This window comes from Epinephelus lanceolatus, chromosome 23, assembly GCF_041903045.1.
Source record: "Epinephelus lanceolatus isolate andai-2023 chromosome 23, ASM4190304v1, whole genome shotgun sequence".
Classification (NCBI taxonomy): Eukaryota; Metazoa; Chordata; class Actinopteri; order Perciformes; family Serranidae; genus Epinephelus; species Epinephelus lanceolatus.
Window position 1 is genome coordinate 21100808 of NC_135756.1, and position 18609 is coordinate 21119416.

An 18609-nucleotide genomic window follows, 5' to 3' on the forward strand; every position below is an offset into this window, starting at 1 on the left:
GTTGCCTTTATGCTTTTTTTTATTAATCTGTGCAATACCTCATTTAATCTGTAAATGTTTGTCATTCTCATATCTTAGGTTGTTGTTTCTTTATCTCCGTCACGCCTGTCTCCGTTCTGTCGGCGCCGTCTGTCTCTCGATAGCAAATATGTCACACGTCTCATTTTAACTATGTTCTCCGTTTTCCACCTCTCTGCATCTCTTTTTTCTCCTCCCACGTCCCCAACTCTTTGATGTTCATCACCTCCATCTGTCACTCAGCCATCCCTCATATCCGCTGCCTCCCATCACACATGTTCCCTCCCTGTCACTCTCCCATGTTCCCCAGATTAACACGTGCAATCTTACATCAAGTCGTCTCTTAGAGCTGAATGTGTTTTCTTTTTTCTTTTGGTCAGTGATTGAAGGGCCGGCTTAGTCGCCACATATCCTTCATCAACCGTGTCTTCATTGTTCATCACAAGGAAAAAAAATTGAACTATTTTCATACCCTATTGCTCTCTAGTTTATTTTTACTTATTCAAATGATCCTAGTTTAGCACTCATATTTTCTTAAAACAAAGAAGAAAAAAAGGAAAACACTCTTTTTGGAATATTTAGCTTCATTTGCTGTCGACTGTAAATTTGCTCCAGAGTTTGAGTCTTGTTATATTTTTGCACAGATTGAAAGAGGAGACTTGCTGCATGAATACAGGACATTTTCAGGTCTGTATCATTACGGAACATACATATGCTTTAAGTAACGAGGCACTTGGACGTTAAGCATTGTAAGCGTTACCCGTTAACCCACCACACTACATACAGTACACGCATGGAGGTAGCCCACAGTGTTATCGCAGGCTATCTGTTGTGAATTTCCTTTTCTTTGTTTTTGTTTATTTGCCTCTGTCACACTACAGATTCAGTTGAAATCATGCTCTATTTTTCTTTTATCTTTTTCTCTTTTTTTTTACAATAGCAAGCAGAGTATTAATAAATGCCTGTTTGTTGGAATCAGGTCACTCATCATGTAAAGCTTGAGGAATAAAGACATTTTAGTTTTACACACCTGATGCTTATAATGGGTCCATATGCTAAGTTACTGTACAGACACAGCGGGGCTAAAGCAGTGTTTTTCCTGTTCTAGACACTAAGTGCTGACACAGTATAGAGAGAAACACTAGAGTCATGGCATTATTCAAACAAGTATCAATAGTTTCTTGACTAACTAGTAAATCATGAGGTGTAATATAGGAAATGCTTATTAAGAGGAACTCAGACAATGGGCAGTTATTCCCTACAAAGACCAAATAGTCCGATGCCAACGTGTATTTTATCCAAACTAAATATTTCCCAGTAATTCTTGCTATGTCTTAATTTAAAGGGTGATTGGCCACAAAGGACAAATGCAGTAGTTAACAGACAGAGACAAATACACATACAATATTTGTCAAATTAAAAAGATCATTTTACAAGTCAAGAAAGTCACAGTTTCTCGTTGCGCCATTAATTTTGTGCGAAACCACTCAGTGAACTACATCTCCCATCTTGCACATTTACATCACCAACACTAACAATGTTAGCTACATTTATTGCTTGCTAGCTAGCTGGGTACATTAGCTATCCAGCAACTTTTTATCAGCTGGGAGATGAGAGAATAAGCAACTGTTGCTCATGTGAGTAGCCTACATCCTGGACATTACTTACACAACGTTTATTGACTTGCAAAATCATCTTTAAATTGACAGATATCATATGTGTAATTCATAGCACCATTCAAGTAGGTTCAAAAACTTAATTGTCTCTTACAGTGTGCTATTGTATGTAATGTAACATTAGCCAGCACATGCTAACTGGTCATACCAGACCAGTTTATGTTTGCTAACATTAGCCAGCATATGCTAAGTGGTCATTCCAAACAAGTTAGTGTTTGCTAGCGTTGGTCAGCAAATGCTTACTGATCATACCAGACCAGTTAATGTTTGCTAATGTTAGCCAACATATGCTAACTGGCCATACTGGACCAGTTGGTGTTTGCTAAAGTTAGCCAACATAAGCTAACTGGTCATACTAGACTAGTAAGTGTATAACATTAGCCAGCATATGCTAAGTGGTCATACTGAGTTAGCATTTGCTACTTTGGCCAGCAGTTAGTGTTTAAAATTAGCCAGCATATGCTAACTTGTCATACCAAGCCAGTTAATGTTTGCTAACATTAGCCAGCATATGCTAAGTGGTCATAACGGACCAGTTAATCTTTGTTTACGTTAGCCAGCTTATGCTAAGTGGTCATACTGGACCAGTTAATGTTTGCTAATGTTAGACAACATAAGCTAACTGGTCATACAAGACCAGTTAGTGTTTGCTAACATCAGCCAGCATATGCTAACTGGTCATATCAGACCAAAAGAGGCTGTAGCAGCAAAACTGGGTGTGTTGGTTTGCGCTAGGGTGCATTTTATGGCTAATTAATTCAACTTTTAACTTGATTGAGGAAAATGTGTTAATTCCTCTTTCAAAAGTTTTACTCATACTTAAAATATTTGCATTGAAGGGGCTGCTGACTGCTAACCGTTTTGTCCTTTAAGCGTCAAACAGAAAGCTTGACCTCCCAGGGTTCCTCTACAGCTGCCATCTTAGCATTTTGGACATGCTAATATGTAGCAGAGCTAATACAGAAATGTCTTAACCACAGTGTAACAAATTTCCAGAAAAAATAACAGGACATGATAAAAAAGTGTTTTTTGTTTTGTTTTTTGTTTTGACTGTTTGCAAAAGAGGAATGTTGGTGTCCACTTTAAATTCTGTCTTTGAGAGTCAAATTGCCACTTGTCTGATGTAAGAACTGACCTCTTTTGTCAAATATCAAGATACTTTTTGGGGGCAAACCTAGCCATGTTTTCGCTGATGTTAGTTTCTGTAGGTGACTCGGGTTAATATGATGTTATGGACGCCAAGCCTTATCAATGAGGCTTGACAAATAATGAACTCTTACATTGTACACTCCAATAAAAGGTTGATATTTACATACTTTGGTATTTTGGCTTCCTTTACTTTCACAGACTGTTATAATGGACGTTTCTTTCTAAAACTTTTATTTGCAGGATCCATAATTTCAAAATGTTAATTTAATTTCCTGTGAAACTTTGACTTAATTTTGTGTTTAGGGTTTAGAAATCTAATATTTATAGTTGAATCAAGTTCATAGACATGAAAGAGACAGTAATCCTGATACATAATGTGCACAGACTTTGTTGCACTTGTGTAAGGGAGCACAATCATATCTGTCAAGTTTGTAATTTGAGTGTGTGCATCTGTTTGCCCACATGTGTGTGTGATGAATACAGGTCTCAACACCTGCAATAGACAGCCAGACAGGGAGTTGGACAGATCTGGAAACAGCTGAGCAAAGGATTATCACACCCTTTACTGCTACCATTTCACCCACTGAACCAGGTAGAAATGAAAACTGGGTGAGTGAGGGACAAAGCATAAGTGTGTGTGTGTATGTATGTATGTATGTATGTATGCATGTATGTGTATGTGTGTGTCTGATACAACATTCCTGACTAAACTCCATAAAAAATACCCAGACTCAAACAAAAGATGTAGCAACGACATATGATGTGAGGAACTAAAAGTTGCCCTCTCTAAAGTATTTCTGGAAGTCACTGCAAGAATTGACCCTATAATTAAGTGTGAGCACCACAATAAGGACTACAACAATCCTATGCCTCTACCATTTATTTTTAGTTGATGGTCCACATCAGCTGACACCACACTGACCCTGTATCAGTTCTCTCTGCCAGGGATTAGTGCAGGTATGGTACTTTCCACTAGTGGGGCAGCACAACTTGGATACAGCGCTGCCATAGAGATCCCGACCAACACATACAGTACACACATGCACATAAACAAAAGCATTTATAGAAGCAACAGAGCACTGTTTATCTTTTGACTCTGTCGGTTCTTTCAGCCTTTACACACTGTTCAACTGCAACAAAGTAGCGCCAACAAAGGCTGACTGTAAGGTCACCTCACCTCATCTGTGTCTCGGCAAAATAGTTGTACTTGAACCATAGATTGTATAATAAACGTGGACGATATGACCAAAACAGCTCAATCAATGGCACTGATCGCAATTGATCGGACGGGTGTATGGGCGGGAACTCAATACCGCAAAGATCTCTACTGTGCAGACTCTGGCTCCAAATGATGTCACCAGTGTAAGATAGCAGCGGCCATATCCAGGATATTTTGGGTTTTTGTACAGTGGGAGAAAGTGGAGGCAGGTGGTCCATCTCTATGTACAGTCTATGACTTGAACACACCGCAAAGACAACTAGCACGTATGTTCTGCGCCTGAATGGGGGGAATAACTTTCCAAACTAGCAGGCGGCGGTAGTCCGTATACGCGGTAGTCTGTATACGTCATTGAAAAAGGAAACCAGAAGACAAGATGGATTCAAGACGCTAGTTCTCCAGTTGGCACCGCACAACACAATGTTGAGCGAACGAAGGTTATTTCCTGTGTGCTCATGAACAATAACACAATTACAAACTGTGCTAAAGAGCTCAGTAACTAAAATCTAACCATACCTAATATAAGAAGGCTGTTTTGATCCTATGCCCTCTTGACTTTCACCATTTGTTTGCTCTCCTCATTTCTGTTTCTCTTACTACTTTGATCACCAATGGTTTTCAATGGGTCCAACACTAATTCAACATGCTGAATCAGCCGAAAAACAGTGCTGGACACCACAGGGTAACAGACTCTCACTGACAGCCCAACATTGACCAATGGCCAACTGTCGGCTTGGTGTGTCAGTCACAAGTAGAATATTAGATAAATTACTGGTGATATTGCCCTTTTGTGCACTTGAAGCTAGGTTTGTATTTTAAGATTGTGGCAGCTTAAGTTGAATGGCTTTAATTTGTAACACTGCATGCATAAATTAGGAAGGAATGCAAAGGTCAAAGGGTCTGAGTGGTTTGACTGAGCAGCTTCAGGGATACTCTGTAGCTCAGTGTTCAAGGAATACATGTAAACACGCACACTTAACAATTTTGTTGTGACTCACTGACTGGTTTTACATTTCCCCATGGTGCATGAAACCCTCTGTCCATCCTGAGAATAATCTTGAATTCACTACGAGGATAATGCAGTGACCACCCTGAGTGCAGAGACCTCATTTACAAGCAGGAAGTCTCGTCATTTTATGGTGAGTCTTTATGGACGGATCCCCCCATTGACAGTTTGACAGATATGACAAAGTGCCGCACTTGAGTAGAGGAAGTTTTATTCTTAGGACACTTAGTCTGAGGAGTGCATTGTGCATACTGAGCTGCGGTATTTGGGACGGCCATTGAGGAGACTGGGTTTGAACATGAGGAGTGTACCCTGCGATGGAGCTTCACTCAGTTCTGGCCAAGTCTAGCTGAAGGTTGGATTTTCCTCTTGATGCTTTTTTTTTTTTTTTTTCATGATGTACTCTATTGCACCGTCCACCATTTTTCCTTCACATACTACAGTAATGTTGTTTTGGAAAATGCCAATTTTTCAGTACCTATCTGCCACAATTTGGCACTTCATACACTTATTTTACAATGCTGAGGTTAATGAAAGGCCTTTAAAGTGGGAAATCACTTTGAAAACCTTCTGGTATAATTTGGGAAACGGTTTGCCATTATGCAATTTGTAGTTGTCTTGCTGTTGCCACCCTTGAGTCCCTGACTGTGTTGTCTGAACAGCTGCACTATGGATTTAGGAGTCAGGGAACTCTTCCAAGACACATAAACAAATGCAGGACCAGGATTAGAATGCTAATAGCTCACATCCCTCAGTCTTTTGCTTTCACTGTCATCTGTCATCCCCCCCTCCACCCTCACATGCTCTTGGTCTCTCCTTGCCAACCTGTCACCCATGTCTCTCAGTTTAATTTGTCTTCTTCTTTTCCCGGACTCTCCTTCCCTTTCTATCATGACATTATGTCTCTATTGACCAACATCCCCATCTTAATTGGCTAAATCCCGCCAACCCAGAATAAATCCAGCATAGATCTACCCACTGTACCTATAGATTTGAAAGGGACAGTTCACTCCAAAACCAAAATACACATTTTTCTTCTTACCTGTAGTGCTATCTATCAGTCTAGATTGTTTTGGTGTGAGTTGGCGAGTGGTTTAGATATCGGTCGTAGAGATGTCTGCCTTCTCTCGGATATAATGGAACTAGATGGCACTCGGCTTGTGGTGCCCAAAGCGCCAAACAATACTTCTGAAAAACTCAACAACAATCATTACGTTTACATGACACTGGAGAAAATCAATTTATTGTGGCAGTCCGACCAAAACTGGACTTTTAGAATACATGTTTTCTGACTGAAATCATACTAAATCAAACTTCTCAAAGTCGGACTAACGCACCAAGATAATGCGATTGAGAATCAAATTACTCTCACATGTATACAGTCAACTGGACCCTAACTGGCCTTGGTGCTCTGCACGTGGTCCACAGTTTTCACCCTGGGCCTTGACCCAGAAGTCGAATAGCATCAAATGCATGACAGAAGAAGAAGCTGGTAACAACATGGCGAAATCAACATCCAGAGCTGTGCATTTTTGGACAGACAACGAAACACAGGTCATGCTGTGTTAGCTAAAAGAGTTAAATATCGAATACCCATCATAGTCAGGCAAACTTTAGTCAATAAATCGATTCCAAAAACATGCTTGTATACTGGGAAAAGGACGGTAGTCCAATTAAATGGCCTAGTTGATCTATAACCGTAGCTCGACCTAACTGTGCATGTAAACATACCGAAAGTCTCTATCCAGAAATCATGACCAGTGATTTGGCTGGCAGGTGACAGAAAATAGTTCCTACATGAAACTGCTCACAACAAGGTCTGTGGATTATCTTGAGTAACCGGGTCATGATTTCTGGAAAGAGACATCGCTGTTGAGTTTTTCAAATGTATTTTTGTGGTGCCAAGTGCCATCTAGTTCCATTATATTTGAGAGAGGGCGGACATCTCTTAGGGCAATATATCCAACACTCGGCAACTCACACCAAAACAATCTAGACTGATAAACAGCACCACAGGTAAGAGGAAATATATGTATTTTTGTTTTTGGGGTGTACTGGCCCTTTAACTTTAAGTGGGTTTTTGGTGATGGTAAATTTCAGTTTAGTCTTTAAAGCGAGAAAATGAAACACATCACTGTTCATGAAAATTCATCAGTAAGACCAGTAGCTTGTGGTGGCTAATGTTAACAAACTCTGGGTAGGTATTGACCCATAGCAGACATTCATCCTCTTTGAAGTGAATGTCTCTTCTGTGATGTCAGTGGCACTGACAGTGACTCCCTATTTTTTCTCTTGGCTTGTCATGCATTGTGAATTGTTCAAACAAAGTGCGCCAGAGCCCTGCTCTAATACGTGCTGACTGGAGTGGGCGTATTGTGAGTGTGTCGGAGTGGGAATATGCATCAGTGGTGCTTGACCAGTAAGATGACTCACTGATCAGAACAGTGGCTTCGTGCGCTTGCTATACTGCTGCATCACAGCTTGACCCTTTTCTTTTGAATGGAGCTCGTCCAGTAACCAAATAATAAGAAAACAGTTCGCATTCACTGACAAGCAGCATTGTAAACACCAAATGGCTATATTTAGAAATGAACACGATTCACCCAACAACAGACCATATTTACAATTTTACAAGAAAACAATGAATTAGAAAACGTATCAGTAAACAGTTCAGTCAACTCAAAATTAAAATACAAATACCATTTTCAATTATGTTTTTATACTTTAGAAAAAAACTTGTAAAGCTATTGTTGCAGTGCAAATTCCCAGTATAGTTTTCTTTTTCATGAGTAAGTATTCAGTTTTTGCCTCCTCAGCAATCCCAACATGTTTTCATCATGTGCTTTCATCACTCCATCGTCATCATTAGGCAGATGCCCCGAATTTCCATGGCAACGAAGAGAACTCTTTTACGTCGCTTGTATTATCGTAGATGATGTGGGACTTCAACCTGGAAATAAAGATAATGCTTTGTCAGTTTTAAATACAGGCTGTTAAGTCATCCATGCTTTTTAAGGAATATGATGGTGACAGCAGAGATGGGAATGAGAGGAATGGACTTGAATCAGTGGACATGACAGTAATACATCCAACCAAAAAAAGAAAAAAAATGACTTCTGAATCATGGGCACAAGAATGCAGTTTTCAAACCACATCTCTCATAAAATGGCCTCTCTCCTTTATAAGTGGTGAAGCTAATTTATAATGGGTAATTTTCTGGCTGTTGGCAGTGTACACTGGCCAGACGAATGTCTTTTCATAAAACTGGGCTGTCGAAGCTGTGGAAAGATGCAAAAACTTGGTGCCACATGACCAGAGCAAACAGAGGAAAAGAGCTGTGGCATTCGCTTTTGCCCAAAAGGTAGAAAGCCTACAACTACCAGAATGCACTGGGCTGCACCAGACCAATAAATCCTCCTGCTGGTGGATGACATAATGTGAGTTGTTTATCTGAAAAACAATTTGGCAGCTAGCTGGAAACAAACAATCTCCTATTACAGTTAAACAGTGCACTAAAATGTGTTTCTGAAAAATGAAAGAGGCACCACAGTAAAAGATTCTTGGTTTGTATTTGATCAGCACTGCTTAGTTTTACTGTTTGATCTCAGTTTTTTCAGCCTCTATTTTCATAATACAGGAAACAGTATGGCACCTGCTTCCTGTTCAACCTCTCTCGTATTACAGCCAAACTGTACACTAAAATCGGGGTCTGCCATATCATCTCAATCACGATTATACCAGTATAGCTTTTAGTATCATATGAAAAATTCATATTGTGAAACTTTAGATATTTTGACTTGTTGACATATTGACATCATACTGTTACCCGCGGCAACAACAAGCATGGCTGAAAACGAAATTATTACAGACTCTGCGGTGGTTTCAAAAAGAGAAGCAGCTTCGATAGTGTGGAATAAACGATGGTGTCGTCAGGCCTGGGTGTTCTGAATGTTTTATGAAATTACTATTGTATATTAATAATGTAATATTTATTATTTATAGTTAATACTGTAATTGAGGAAATAGTGTTATTGTAATAGAGTAACAGAATCTCGTTTTATATTTGATTTGCACTGCCTAGTTTTACAGTTTGATTTGAGTTTAAGAGAGGCGGCTCTTTCTCTCTCGATCTGCTTCCATACTCCTTGTGTCTGTGGTGGCGGTGGGCACGAAACTGGGAAAGTACAATCTGTAGTTCGACCAACAGCCCAAGAGCCAGAGGATTTTCGCTGGCAAGCGAGCAGCGAGATCTGGGCACTGGTTAGATGGACAGTTCATTTACACATACTACCCACATTGTTGTGATACAAAGCTGCTTGAAAACTGGCAGAGTATCTCTTTAAATTAGATGTTCAGAATTTCATGAAATGGTCCAGTGTGTAGGATTTAGTGGGATATATTGGCAGAAATAGTATATAATATTCATAACTATGTTTTCATGAGTGTATAATCACCTGAAAATAAGGATCATGTTTTGTTACCTTAGAACCAAATACTGGCTCTAGATAGGATGATTTGCCTTTTTGCACTGACCACCATACTTCTCCTACACACTAAGCACACGTGAGAAGCTTCAGTTGGTTGCAATCTGCAACCTCACCACTAGATGGCACTAAACACTCCTACACACTAAACCTTTAAAAAGTCATTTTTAAATCATGGTAGACCTTAAATGTTGGAGCTGATGCCTAGTTGCATGAGACATAGCTCCAAACGGGATTTACTTATTTAAATATGGTTTGGTCTTTTGTCCGGACTCAATCCAGCTCTTTCTTTTTCTTGTAATGCTTCGACTGGTTCTCCGCAGGCCACCTGCTTGTGAGAGCAGGATTAAATACAGAAAACAGTAAGGATGATGCTAGGTTAAAACAGTTGAGTTTCAGAGAACACACAAAGCCCTCTGATATTTTTGACAATAGCTAGACTCTAGTTAATAATGTTTCTAAGGAACTACAATATGCAACATAAATGCAGTCTCACTCCGAAGTTGTCGAAATCTGGCGCTTGGGCAGTGACTTGAGGTGTCAGACACCGACAAGAAAAGCCGTACTTTAACGTCGACCAACACATCCAGGGTATCTTGCACGTCATATCCAGACGTGGAAAGTTCATGACCAAACATCGATATGTGACGAGGTTGGGGTGAGAATGTGTTGGACTTAAAATTTGGTCACCAGATTGTACCAGTTTAATAGACTGTAAAAGTGGATAAAAGGTAGCTATACTGTAACATGTATGTGTCTTAACAAGCAGTTTGTAATTTAAATTTAAGTTTTAAATGAAAATGTTTTTTAACACACAGAGCTCAGCCCTAATGTGCATTTGCTTTTGGAAATTTTCTCCGTCGAGGTCTTAGAAAGATCAAAACAAGCGTCAAATTGGATTTTTAAAAAGGGTGTAGCAACCCTGTACACATTTTAGGAAAGGCATGAATCCAATGAGATATAATTGTTCTTTATAAGCTCGCAAACCTGGACATCACATCAAGTCTGTGCATGACGTCCTCAGCGGTGTCAACAGATGAAGTGTTAGCGGGCTGTTTTTGTTGGATGTGTGTTGTTGCTGCGTGCTGTGGTAACGTGTCATATCTGCCTTTATCAGAGCTGCGCTGAACAGTTTCTATAAATACTTTCTCTAAGTGGCAGGAATTTCACAGCTCGGAGACCCTGCCATCTGAGGGCAGAGCTGATTTTCCACTTTAACAATGCAACAAGCTGTGCTAAAGCTTCAGCCAAGGTATTACTTCACTCTCCTCTCCAAGATTAGAAAAAAAATCTAAGTTCGGATGCATTCAGTTCTTTAAGAGTAAAACTATCACACAGTTATGAGATAAATGCATGCTCTCTTATTTGTTTGTCTTATTAGCTTTATTTTCCATCCTTCTTTCTTTCTCTTGATAATCTTATCTTCCTCTTCAGGGTAAGAATACTTGACTGGCTTGGCTGACATTATTATTGGCTAAATTTTGGCTTTTCTCTCTGGCTCTGAAAACATTGTAATCGTACCACAGTGCTGGCTGGTGTTAAGCAGTCTTTTGCAGCCTACAGTACCCCAGTGAAGAGAAAAATACATACCATGACTCAGACACTGCTGACTCTGTGTCATCCTCGTCTACATTAAACTTCCTACTTGTTCAGTTTGCCTGTCGAGGCACTTAACTCAGTTTTGCATTAAGTGGATTACTTGCCTGCTTGTGGAGGAGGAATGTTTTGCCACTCAGTACATTTCTACATAATCCAGCTTGAATCTGATACAGTAATTAGGGGACAACAACACTGATAACAAAACTGGGGGAAAAAAAGGAGATGCATGTCCTGAAGAAAATGTGTGTGAATGCTGAAAGCTGAAGGACATTACAAAGCATTGCTGCAAATGCAAAAATATGACATGACTAGTCTAAAACATGTTAAAGGCCAAAAGAGTTGGAAGTTGAAATGTAAAACTGGCACAGCATTACCTAAAGAGGCCAAGAGCTGAAATACATGGCTAGGAAGGCTGCAAGGTAAACTGTACTGTCACAGGTGGAATTTGAATTTAACTAAAAGGCTGAAAGAAGAAATGCTTTATACTTTAAAAACCAAAAAAACAGAAAAGGTTGAGTATATAAATGAATATCAATAAAGAGCATAACATTTTGACATTTGAATGGTCTCTGTGAGGGAGCGCAGGGCACAACCTATCACAGGGTCGAACCATTCGTGCTTCCAGCCAGTTGACCACAATACCACCAAACAGTGACCTGCAAAATTCCACAGAGATTGGACGTGTGGTTTTGGCCAGCGTAAGTAAATTTCTTTGTTGTACTTGTTTTACGATTATTGCACTGTCTATGTAAGTCACCAAATCCAACCATATATAACCAATAATTGTCTTGTTGCCTAAAACATAGCACTGTTTGAATTATGTAACCAACTCTGAGCAAGTGTTAGCTAGGCTTGATCAAATTTCCACAGCGGGATTAGTTGGTAACACAGTGTTAGAATAATTGAGTGTCCTATAGCACATTTTCTCTATTTTTGCAACTTCGAACTTCTGTTTAAACTGATGTCCTTAATTAAATGAGATATACTTGTGTTTTTAATTTGTCAGGTATCTTATCGACACAGTTTCACAGTCTCGTCAATATTCATACATTCGATATTCATATTTTTACATGTCAATCTAGGTTGTCCAATCTGAAAAAACAATCACTGTTCATTTGTGTGCCCCACTCTCCCCTTGCTGAAAGTATCCGGACATAGTACTCAGTCAGAAATGTACAGGAAAATTATAATTACTTTGTGGCCTGTTTAAAGTTTAAATGAAGGCTACTGATAAAAGTATAGAGAGTAGAATTCCAAAGTGGCGTAAATTGAAGATTCGAAGGTTTTTTTCAATTCACTGCAAGTACTGAATATTTGGGAAAAAAAACTTTTAATTTGATTATATTACTATCTATAAGCTTTTATTTTGAAAATCCAACCTTGCTGAATCAGCATTCACACAGTGAGCAGCAAATTTAAACCATCAGATAAACATTTAAACGTCCCCATTGTTGCACAAATCCTTTCCCTTACCCGTCTCAGGCTGCGGACGCTGCTGTTGCGAATAGACTCCATCAGCTGGTCGTGGGCCGACCTCATGGGCGTAGACGGCCTGCTGCCCTCCTCCCCTCTCTTGTCCACCGACATGGGCCTCAGCGCATTCTTGAGCTCCTTCAGGATGCTAGGTGTATCGTCTCTCTCTGACGCCTTCCCCTTCTTGCCCTTCTTCCCTTTTGTCTTCTTCACCTTCTTGCTGCCCGCCTCATGCGCCTTGATGACCTCCGCAATCATCCTGGTGGGCTTCATCTTCTCCCGATGCGGGGGAGGTGGTGGAGGAGGAGGTGGGGGAGGAGGAGGTGGTGGAGGGGGAGGAGGAGGTGGAGCAGGAGGAGTTTGCTTTTTGGCCAGGTCACTCCTAGGGAGTTTGGGTGAGGACCAAGGAGAGCCCCTGGGTGAGCTGTAAGGTGATGAACGAGGAGTTCCTTTCTAGAGACAGAGAGAGGAAAATGGATTCTCATACATACATTTATAACTAGAAAAGGCTCGTGTGCTGGCTTACGCTTAAAGTTGCAGCTGTAAACACTGAGTAGTTACATTCAAAGTATTTTATATTAGCCTGGGAATCAGACAAATTTGCGAGTTTGTGTTTTATTTGCTCAGGCAGATGCGCCTAGTCCTCCTCCTGTTCTAACAAATTTCCAACCAACCTGGCCCTCCTTAGGCCAGTCACAACCGTTGTTGTTTTTGTTTGGGTTTTTTTGCTGTCCAGACTTTCTTAAAACCAAAAGACGGAATTGGGTTGGCGCTCTGAAGAAGGTCATTGATGCCACACTATCACAGGTTGTTGGAGCAGCTGATTTTGTTAAAGTTGCGCATCATAAGCATTTCGTTTGTTAGCTGAAGAGCGTGTCACTGTTACACAGATTGGTACTCTTGAAGCTACAATGGAGAACCAAAGATAGGAAGAATTCAATTGTTGGTCAGTGGGCAACAGTGGGTGCGACCCATCGAAAAATAATCCTATTTTACTGGACACGTCCCATACTGGAGCAAAGTTACATACCAGTGCAGTGGTTCTGGGGTTGACCGCTCCCTCTGGCACCCCCAGTTGGCCCTGCAGCTGTTTCTGCTCCTGCAGCCGTTTCTGTCTCTGGCGGTCCTGATTCCTGGTGAGGATCCCCGTCATGCTCATCCTGGGACCAGGCAGGTTAAACTGGTAGCCCAGCTTGATCAGGGTGTAGTTTTCCCTCAGTATCTTCACCATCTCCATCTCTACCTGAGGTGGGGGAGTTTGAGAAAGCAAGACATTCAGATTATGGCTGCCTTGTCGAGATTTGTTTGGTTGAAGCAATAGAGGAGAACTTACCTGTCCTCCACACATGTGTCTCTGGTTGTGGAACCGAAGCTCAGTCAGGGTGTTGTTTCCAGGAAGCGCTTGAACCAACGCCATCACGCCCTTTCCAGTCACATAGTTAGACTCTATATTCAGACTGATGATGGACGAGTTCTCCCTCAGCATTTTAGCAATGGCCAGAGCCACAGGGTCGTCGGCTCGAGTGTTCGCGAGGCTGAAGACCCGCACGTGTGTGTTGGACCTCAGAGCTTCAGCGAATCGAATCAGGGTTTCCTAAAAAGTAAATTACAATATGATCAGCGTGAAAGCATATTGAATACATTTGACCTGTACTGGCTATACCACACTGAAACTTTGAAACAAGGGACTTTAAAAAATGGTAAAATTACAGTTTAAAAGGAAAGTTCAGATATTCTGAAGTGGGGTTGTGTGACGTACCCCACACTCCAAAACTGATATTGATTTTTTTTAGGTGGCTAAATAACGTTTTGTTTCTGCCCCCTTTCACAGCAGTTCATTGCTATAGCCTATGTTTCCGTACCCCTGCCTGCTTCTCCAAACTGGGGGCATGCTGACCAACATGTATAGTATGTAATACACTGACTATGGGTAAGTGCCTCATTCGGCCCCATTTCAAAAGATCTAACTAACCCTTTAAGGCCGACTGGGATATTCTTTTCAATTGGCAATACCTCCACCACTACATACTGGTTACAGCATCCCTGAAGACATTTTAACACTTTAGTAAGGCCTGTGTTTACCAAGTTGACACAAAGGTCATGATCTAGCTACTGCACCTAAAACTAACATGAGTAAAATAACTTTCTTAGCTACTACATGCCATCAAGTAAACCACAAGATGATTTCAACTTTTAGGTGCCTACTGAAAACTGAGGGCACCATGTTTTTGTTCATTTCCAGTTATAAAAAGCGGTCATGCCAAATATGTAACTATGCCCTATAGTACATAACCATGCCAACATGCCTGGTGCCAAAAATAGGCTAGCGTAGGACAAACCTTTAACAGCATGTGTCTGCGTTCGTACCTGTGCGATATCGTCAATGTTGTTGAGATTAACCTCCGTGAGTTCAGGGTCGTTGTTAAGAGCTCTTTGGAGAGCGTCATCGACGACTGTTGGGTTTCCGGTTGCGTTTGGGTCGACAGGTGGAGGGGGAGGGGTCAGTCTCATAGGCTCCACCCTCTGCGGCTTCAGTAGCATTGGGCTGTCGGCACGCGGTGTCAGCGCCCGGAATTCCTTTACAGGTTCAGGTTTTAATTTATTATCTTCTTCCTCCTCATCTTCCTCCTCCTCCTCTGTTACAGCTTCCTCCTCTTCCTCACTCTCTTCTTCTTCTTCTTCTTCTTCTTCTTCTTCATCCTCCTCCTTCTCCTCTTCTTCTTTCTTCTCCTCTTGTGTTTCCTGCTGTTTCTGTTCTTTCTCATTTTCAACATCCTTTTCATCCTCTGCATCGCTGTTTTCTTCTGTCACACATTCCTCCTCTTGTTCTTCATCCTGTATTTTAATAAAATCATTCATCGTTGAAGTGCAATGCTGTAATCATGAGTATTTTTGCTCTTAAAGTTCCAGTGTGTAAGATTTAGGGGGATTCAGTGACATCTAGTGGTGAGGACTGCAGATTGCAACCAGCTGAAACTTTTTTTCTCCAGTGTTTATTGTTTAGGAGGTTTTAACCGGGAGCTAAAGTATCCGCAGAGGTCTCTTCTTCTTCAAAACAGACAGGTTGATTTAAATCGGTAAAAACACTGAATAAAGCAGTTTCACGTAAAAAACTTGAAAACACAAATGGCCCTATGTAGAGCCAGTCTTTGCCATGTCCTGGTGGACCTCTTAGACGAGGACCCGCGCCCTAAGTAGATATAAACGATGCATTCTAAAGTAAAGAAAACACAACAATTCTTATTTTCAGGTGATTATACACTAAAGAAACCCTACTTATTATATTAGATTCCATTTCCACCTATATAGCCCCCGAGATCCTCCACACTGGACCTTTAAAAACTGATGAAACATGTTCATTGTAAAGCTACGTGGATGTTTTAAGGCAACTATGAAAGACAGAACGATTTGTTATGATTTTCTTCTTTTAGTGCTTCAAATGACTTCCTACTTTTGGCTTTTTTAAGCTCAAGTTTCATCTGATACAACTTCAAACATGGTTTGCCTCTGGCACATTGTGTGCATGCCAAGCAAATCTAATTAAATGTCATTACTGACCAGTTTGGGACTTCCTCCACCCAGCTCATCCTCCAGCAATCTACGTGTCTCATTTTCCCAATACTTCATTAGGGCCTCTCTGCTGAAGGTCCCCGTAGGGGTCTTGTCTGTCTGGTCCCTCTGTCTGAGTCCTATGGGCACGTTGGCGTCAGGATCAATGTCCACCAGCTCCTTTTCCAGCTCAGCCAGCTCCTCAGGGGTGAGGGAGGCCAAAAGCTCGTCCTCATCGACATCTTCGTACTTACTCAACTCTCGGCGGTACCCGAAACAGCTCATGGCCAAAGCGTGATTAGCACAGACCCAGTCAGTAAGAGTTTAAACTACCACAGAAAGACCAGTTGTTGAGTTGCCCTTGATTCAGTCCGGACCCCAAAATTAAGTAGGCATGTGGGAATCCAACACAAGACAAGGTCCACAGTGAGTTTGCTGGAGATCCACAGACATAAAGGGTCCAGTTGAGGTGATCGTAGCTGGATGAATGTGTTTGAACGTCCCCACTCCAGTCTGAACTGGATCTATCCTGGCCGACTGTCTTGCTGTCAGGGAGAGTCTATGTGTGTGTGTGTGTGTCAGTGTCCTCTCCTCTCTAATCTCGCCAGCTGCTGTTTGGGCCTTAAGAGAGGGATCAGAGGGGAACGTACCAAAGTGTGAGCCCCATGATGCAGCGTCTTTTTTGGGAGGCACCGTTCTGAGAGATAGAGCCACAAAAAGCATGTGAGCTCAGAGGCCGTGGCCTGTCAACGTAGCAGTCTGTCACCACGGCCTGAGTGGCTTTGTTCACGGCCAAAAAAGACCAACTGGACCCAACAGAACAGAACGAAAGATAAACAGAGATAATGTATCTCCAACACTACGGCACAGGCTCGATCTCTGCATGTCTGTTGTTATTGTCAGTTGATCTGAGAGGCTTTAAAACTCCCATAACATAGCAGAAATACATATGAAGGCAGGGACAAAGACGATAGCTTAGAGCCGAGAGATTTATGGATGTGTGGCTGTGAGTCTCTAGCAACATATAAAGGTTATGTGACTTAAGGACTGAGGCACGTAGGGGTTTGCTGTTAAGTTTCTACTTCATTCACCTGACTCATTGTTTGTCAGATGCCATTTTGTAGATTATGACATAAGAGGCAGAAACAAACACGTAGACAAAAATAAGGCTCTAACCTGTAGTAATGTGTAAAAGAGTCCAGCTATTAGCCATTAGCATGTTAGCATCACCATAGTTAGGATGCTAGCATGCTGCCATTAGGATCTAGCTTAAAGGGACAGTTCAACTACAAATCATGAATACATATTTTTCCTCTTAGCTGTAGTGCTACTTATGAATCTACATTTTTTTGAAGGAAGCGTGTATCTACTGCTAGCTCGCCTAGCACCACTGAGCTAGCTAACATTACAGCTCAGCCAAGGAGGACGGCATTAATATTTACGTCTTGCACTGTCAAGAGCATGAGCTTCTCATCCATGAGTAGATGCACAATTCCTTCATGCGGTGATACGGTTGGTGGGTTTAGTTGGGTGGAGAGAAAATAGTTCCAACTTTCAACTGCTCACACCAAGGTCTGTGGATTATCTTGAGTAACTGGGTCATGATTTCTGGAAAGAAACATTGCTGTTGAGTTTTTCAAATGTATTTTTTGGCACTTTGAGCACCACAATCTGAGTGTCATCTAGTTCCATTATATTGGAGAGAAGGCAGACATCTCTACGACCGATATGCCCAACAATCAGCAACTCACACCAAAACAATCCAGAACAGCACTACAGCTAAGAGGAAAAATATGAACCTTTTTTGTAGGGATGAGCTGTCCCTTTAATGTTTAGCCTCACAGAGCTGCTGTTGTTGTGGCTGGAGTGGCTCTTGTTTATATGCTTTCACTTTATTTGACCTTTCAAATGTTGAACCAGAATGAAGTCAATAGACTAGTGTGCAGTAATACAAGCCGAAAACTAATAGTTGCATCAGAGGATTTGTGTTGTAAAGTAGCTTGACCTTAGTAGTAAGTTCATCTTTTTCGGGGGGATTTTTAAATTTCTCTTTTGAGAAAGTTCTCTCTTTAAGTGTAGGTCTGGTTGGGAGCCGATTTACTAAACTGAAAGTTACTGAATGCAAATCTGCTGTGAGGTTACGCCTGTATCTCTCACATACGCACACACACTCCCACATACAAACACATCAGTAGGTCATCATCAACGTAATCACACCAAATCTTTTAGTCTGGCGCAGAGAATATAATGAGAGGACAGGAATTATGTTGATATTATTATGGGCTTTTATACAGCTCATAGTTTTGTTTTTGCTAATCTGCTGTTGAGTGACAAGTTGTGGTTCCCCTCTCAGTCAGGCCTGGCACAGAGTGGTTGTATTAACACACAAACAGAACAGAAACACGTTGGCCCTGATCACACAGAAAGGGTTTTAGC

General features: G+C 41.2%; 1 protein-coding gene across 1 annotated transcript; it reads right to left on the reverse strand.

The window, feature by feature from the left end:
- Positions 1-7631: 7631 nt before the first annotated feature.
- Positions 7632-16771, reverse strand: lmod2b (leiomodin 2 (cardiac) b). The gene is made up of 6 exons (XM_033614291.2): positions 16183-16771; positions 14992-15459; positions 13958-14218; positions 13655-13867; positions 12625-13077; positions 7632-8018 (listed from the first exon to the last, which is right to left on the reverse strand). The coding sequence occupies exons 1-6, from the start codon at positions 16456-16458 to the stop codon at positions 7992-7994; spliced, it is 1698 nt and encodes a 565-aa protein (XP_033470182.1). The 5' UTR covers positions 16459-16771; the 3' UTR covers positions 7632-7991.
- Positions 16772-18609: the final 1838 nt, after the last annotated feature.